General features: G+C 43.7%; 1 protein-coding gene across 1 annotated transcript; it reads right to left on the bottom strand.

Annotated features, from left to right (window-relative positions):
- Positions 1-240: 240 nt before the first annotated feature.
- On the bottom strand, positions 241-2067 carry LOC133980513 (general transcription factor II-I repeat domain-containing protein 2-like). Its single transcript, XM_062419264.1, has one exon. It carries the CDS (start codon positions 2065-2067, stop codon positions 241-243), a length of 1827 nt encoding a protein of 608 aa, XP_062275248.1.
- Positions 2068-6000: the final 3933 nt, after the last annotated feature.

Here is a 6000-nt window from a genome sequence, read left to right as displayed (position 1 = left end):
ACACTAATAATACTAATAGTAACAATAATAGCAATAAAACATATCAATGGCATATTAAATAAAATTTAAATAAAAATTGAATGCCTCTTTTCTGTTTGCAGCCTTCTGAGGTAAATGTCAAAATTAGCTTCTTACACAGGCTAATAAATTTGAAAATAAAATAACATAACAACTATGAATAAATCAACCATTCAGTCCTTGGAGTAGCAAGAAAAAGTGCATAGAAAATGTATTTACTGCTCATTTTGCGACACACTGATCTACTCTGATGCGGCCAAGCCAGATACCTGGCAATTTTTTCTTGGATGCCAGTTCATCAATGTCGGGGCTTAGGGTTTGAGCTGAGGAAACCGTCATTATCGAAAAAAGGTGTTCGTCAGTCAGACGTCTCCTGTGAGAAGTTTTCGTCATCTTCATTGAGGAAAAAAGTTGCTCACATAGGTAAGTGCTACCAAACATGGAGAGCAATTGAGCAACTTCAGTGCGAAGCTGAGGCATCGTGTCAGGGATGAACTGTGGAAACTGTGCGGCCCCAACAGCATCAAACTTTGACTTCAGCGTTTCATCACACTGGAGTTCAATCAGCTCCATTTGGAGGTTGGTTGGTGCTTTTTCCACATCAACTGCGAAGGGATTACTAAGCAGTTCAAATCTAAGTTTCTGGACATCAAAGTCGCCAAACCGCCAGCTAAACTCAGCGCCGAGCGCACTGAGTTTTTCAGCAAACTGTGCGCACACGGCGATAGAGATCTGCGTTTTTATGGTTTGGCAGCAGGGGAAATGGCCAAAGTTTGCTTGTAGCATCTGATTCTCCCACAGGCACATCTTCATTTTAAAAGCTCTCACTGACGCATACATATCTGTGATGATGCGTCCCCGCCCCTGCAGCTGCAGGTTCAGCACATCGAGGTGGCTTGAGATGTCACACAGAAAGGCCAGCTCACACAGAAACTTTTGCTCCCGGAGCTCTGCTGTGTCCTTCCCTTTGCTTTCCAGAAACTGGCATATTTCTTCACGCAGTTCGAAAAATCTGTTCAGCACTTTTCCGCGGCTTAGCCATCTCACCTCTGTGTGATACGGCACATCTGTGTATTCTGAATCACACTCTTCCAGAAAAGACTTAAACTGGCGGTGATTGAGACCTTTGGCTCTTATGAAGTTAACAACTTGTGTTACTGTGGACATAACATCCTCCATCTTCAGCGCTTTACCACACAGGGATTCTTGATGTAAGATGCAGTGATAAACAGATAATTCACCTGCACAGTTCTCTTCGCGCATCTTTTCACGAATCCTGCCCACCAGTCCATTCCTTTTACCACTCATGGCTGGCGCACCATCAGTGGTTAATCCCACAAGTTTATTCCACGGAAGGTTTATTTCAGTTACACATTTGCAAACCTCCTCAAAGATTTCTTTCCCTGTGGTTGTGCCATGCATTGGTTTAAATCCCAAAAGCTCCTCCGTAACACACAGATTTGAGTCCACGCCGCAGACGAAGACAGACAGCTGCGCAGTATCAGACGCGTCAGTGCTCTCATCCACAGCAAGGGAAAAAGAAACAAAATCTTTTCCCTTCTCCATCAACTGGACATGCAGATTGGTGGCAAGCTCGCATGTGCGGTCAGCTATTGTGTTTCTGCTCAGGCTTACGTTTGCAAAGGCTTGCTTTTTCTCTGGGCACACTTGGTCACAAACCTTCATCATGCACTTTTTTACAAACTCTCCCTCATTAAAGGGTCGGGCTGATTTGGCGATTTCTTGTGCCACGATATAACTTGCCTTTACAGCAGCCTCACTTTGTGTTGTGGCTTTTGTGAACATTTTCTGTTGTGAAACCAAACCTCTTTTCATCTCCTTTACTTTCTGGCTCCTTTGAGCCGTGTCCAGGTCCTTATATTTGTCCTGGTGTTTGGTTTCATAGTGTCGTCTAATATTGTACTCCTTAGTTACTGACACGTTGGCTCCACAAACAAGACAAACAGGTCTGTCGTGTATACATGTAAACAGATATTCTGTCTCCCACCTGTCCAGAAAAGTTCTATTTTCTGCCTTTCTTTTCGCCATTTGTTGGTAGGGTAACACAGTGACAGCTGTCGTTTGAGGTCGCAGTGTGGGGGAGAGGCACGGAGATGCGGGGTGTGCACATAGACTGTATATAAGAAATGGACGTAACATCCGTGACGTCACCCATTGGTTTGTGGACTGCTGCTCGGAAGCCAATAGTATCGAATCTAGGCAGCGCCATCTTGAAATTTTCAGGTGCATTCTGGGAATAAATGAACACGGATTCTACTTATATGGGCATGAGGCGGAGTCATGAACGGACGTATGGGCGCCAAAGCAACAGCAGAGCATTATGGGATTTGTAGTACAAGCGATGAATGCGGTGTTACAGCGCTGCCGCCGTATAATACCGGCGGGCCAGCTCTAATATTAATTTGAAATTGCCTCGCGGGCCAAATATAATTACACTGCCAAATTTGGCCCGCGGGCCAGAGTTTGACACCTATGAGGTAGAGGAAGGGAGCAGCAGCAGCACTAGCATTGTGTTGCAGGTAGGCTATGAGCAGAGATGGGATATTTCTGATTATGATTAATAAATAAAAATGTTCTTCAGCATATAGGCCTACAGAAAAAGGAGGAAGACATATGAGTTTAGACATGACTGGTTTATTGTGATAGTAAAGTACTACATTTGTCATTATGAAGTTGGCTACTGTGTGTGTGTGTGAGAGAGAGAGAGAGAAAACCAACACTATATTATATATCTACTCGGATGTGTTAAGTAGTTAAAATTGTACTCAAGTGAGAGTATTGTTACTTTAGAACAATATTACTCAGTAAAAGTAAAAATTACTGTGCATTAAAACTACTCTTAAAAGTACAATTCATCCAAAACGTTACTCAAGTAAATGTAACTGAGTACTATCCACCTCTGGTTATGTGTGCACATACTCCCTTTGCTGTTCAATAACTGTAATGTCGGACTTACACCACAGGCTCAAACTCAGAGAGAGGCAGGTAAAAGTAGCAGCAGCGCTAGCACTGTGTCGCAGGTAGGCGATGAGCAGAGATGGATAGAGTAGCCAAACATTGTACTCAATGTTACTTTATACGCTATTGTAGCTAGCTAACTAACATGTTAAAAGCATTTAGTTGGAATAGTAACTACGTCTGCTCAGCACTGTTGTATAACGCTACCTTGTTCATGTCAACTGCTTTCATATCAGAGATCGGATGAGGTCGCACAATTGGTACAGGGAGCGGAAAGGAGCAGCAGCAGCACTAGTACTGTGTTGCAGGTAGGCTGTGCAGAGAAGTATTCATCCAAATAATTACTTGAGTAAGAGTAAAAAAGTATTTGGTGAAAAAAACTACTCAAGTACTCAGTAACTGCTGAGTAATGTCTGATTTATTTGTCAAATAAGAACATGAATATGAGACCAGTCAATCAAAATAATAATCTACAAACACAAACACGTTACTCAAGCAAATGTAACTGAGTACTACCCACCTCTGGTTATGCGTGCTGTATAGAGTATGGAAAGCACATTTTCCCTCTGCTGTTAGTTCACTAACTGTAATGTCGGAATAACACCACACGCTCAAACTCAGACAGAGGCAGGGAAAAGCAGCAGCAGGTAGGTTACTGTGTTGTCAATGGTTAGGTGATTTTGGTTTGTTTATAAGGAAAGGAAGGAATGAACATTATCTATTTTCATATTTCATAGGAGAAATCTGTGGAGACAGGCACAAGTGAAGAAGTGCAGGCAGGCAGGCAGGAAACAGAACCCAACCATGCTAGCCCAAAAGTCATTGTAGAGCAGCATCTTACCAACAAAACCCTAAGAGTTGCTGTCACTACCCACTGCCACAAAACGTAACCGATAGATGTGCAGTTATCTTCAGCCAAAGCAGCCCAGCAGCAGGAAGCAAGACGGTGTCTTATGAAAATTGTGGGCTCTGTACAGTTCTTGGCTCGCCAGGGAGCTGCTCTTAGGGGCCATGAAGCTGATGAGGGAAACCTCTGCTAGTTATTGAAATTAAGAAGTGACAATGACCCTGGCCTAGCAAAATAACTATCAACAAGAAAACATGACTTCATGTCCTCCAAAATCCAGAATGAAATTTTACATCTATTGGCAAACAGCATAATAAGGGATATCATTGGCACAATTCATAAGCTGCCTCTCCTCTAGGAACTCCATTATGATCGATGGAACACAGGACATAGAAGGCACTGAACAGGAAGCCATATGTGTTCGGTATGTAAATCATGATTTGGTCCCTCATGAGGTCTTCTTGGTGTTTTATGAAGTAACAAGCACAACAGGAGAAAACCTGGCTAAAGTCGCCACAGATTGTTGCTGCGCTTGGGTCTGCCGCTGTCTGGTCTGCGTGGACAGACATACGATGGGGCAGCAAATATGTCCGGCAACAGCAAAGGAGCACAGGCCAGGATAAGTGAGATGCAGCCACTGGCTTTGTATGTACACTGTGGCCCCCACTGTGTAAATCTGGTAGCCCAAGCTGCTTGTACAGCCTCATCACTGACATCTAATACCCTGGAATGGCTCCACAGACTTGGCTGTCTTTACAAATTATCGGGCAAGTACAAAACAAAATTTGTGAACATTGCATCTACTGTATCAGGTGCAGTTAGCAACCTGCAGCCCCTGTGTCAAACAAGATGGACGACCAAGACTCCGGCAATCCGATCTGTGCTACATCAGTACGAATCTGTGTGACTCAGTTTAGAGGACATGGCCCAAACAGATGCCTCAAACACTGGTGTGACAGCAAGAGGTCTGTTGGAGAGATTTGGAAGAGGCACCACAGTTCTTGGACTCATGATGGTCAATGAAGTAATCGAGGAGCTGGAATGCCTTAATTCCACACTGCAGAAGCGAACACAAACTGTGTATGGAATGCTGTCTGCAGTAGATTGTGTGAGAACCTGAGGGCAAAGAGAACTGAGGAGAAGTTCCAGGAGATGTACAGTCACACAACGGAGATGATCACCAAGCTAAATATTATGCCCATAACAATGCCCCACATCCGCCGTCCACCAAAACGCTTCACTGGCAATGCTACTGCATACTCATCCACAACCCCAGAAGAATACTACTGACTTCTTCAAAGTCCTGGATATGGTGGACATGCAGATGAAGGAGAAGTTTGATCAGAGTGACCTGGAAGTGTTGGCCAAGCTGGAGAAAGTCCTCCTAACTGGGGAAATGTGGTGGACCAGTATCCACAGTTGACCCGGAGATCATTGGAGGTGCAGTTGAGTATGTTTAAGCTCCAATACCAATACATAGCTATTCTGTCAGTCGCCTGAGGTCCGTGGCCTATTCACCGAAGTAGAAGCACTTGTACAACTCCTAATGGTTGTTCCAGCAGCCTCTGCTGAAGCAGAGAGGAGCTTCAGTGCTCTGCGAAGATTGAAGACCTGGCTGAAAAGCACAATGGTGCAAATGCGCCTAAACAATGTTGCCATCTGCCACATCCATAAAGAAATGCTGGATAAAGTCAGTAAGGAGAGCAGGCAAGGAGTTTGTCCTTGCCAATAAGTACAGGAAGCATGTGTTTGGTTCGTTCAAGTGAGGAGACACATGTTGCCTAAGAGCTGATTTTTTTATGTGGCATGTTAATGTTGTGTTGTGTCAAAAATAACGGCCACAGAGAAAGAGGTCACAAGATTCTGTATTATTGTATAGCACAAAACGAAATAAATAATAATACATACATATATCTATATGTATGTATTGTCCACCTCTGAAACTAAAGTTTCACCCTTGAGTTCACTCCGACCTTGTCCAGCGCTCCAACGAGAGAGCTGAATATGTCATTCGCTGTTGTAGTGTCCTTCAAATGCACCAACTCAAGGAACTCCTCAGTGATTGTCAAAGTCTCATCAACACCCCGAATAAATATGGCCAGTTGAGCAATATCTGTTACATCAGTGCTCTAATCATTTGCAACCGAAAAAGCAAT

This window comes from Scomber scombrus, chromosome 5, assembly GCF_963691925.1.
Source record: "Scomber scombrus chromosome 5, fScoSco1.1, whole genome shotgun sequence".
Taxonomy (NCBI): Eukaryota; Metazoa; Chordata; class Actinopteri; order Scombriformes; family Scombridae; genus Scomber; species Scomber scombrus.
Note: the sequence above shows the minus strand (reverse complement) of the source record. Positions and strands in the feature narration are given on the sequence as shown.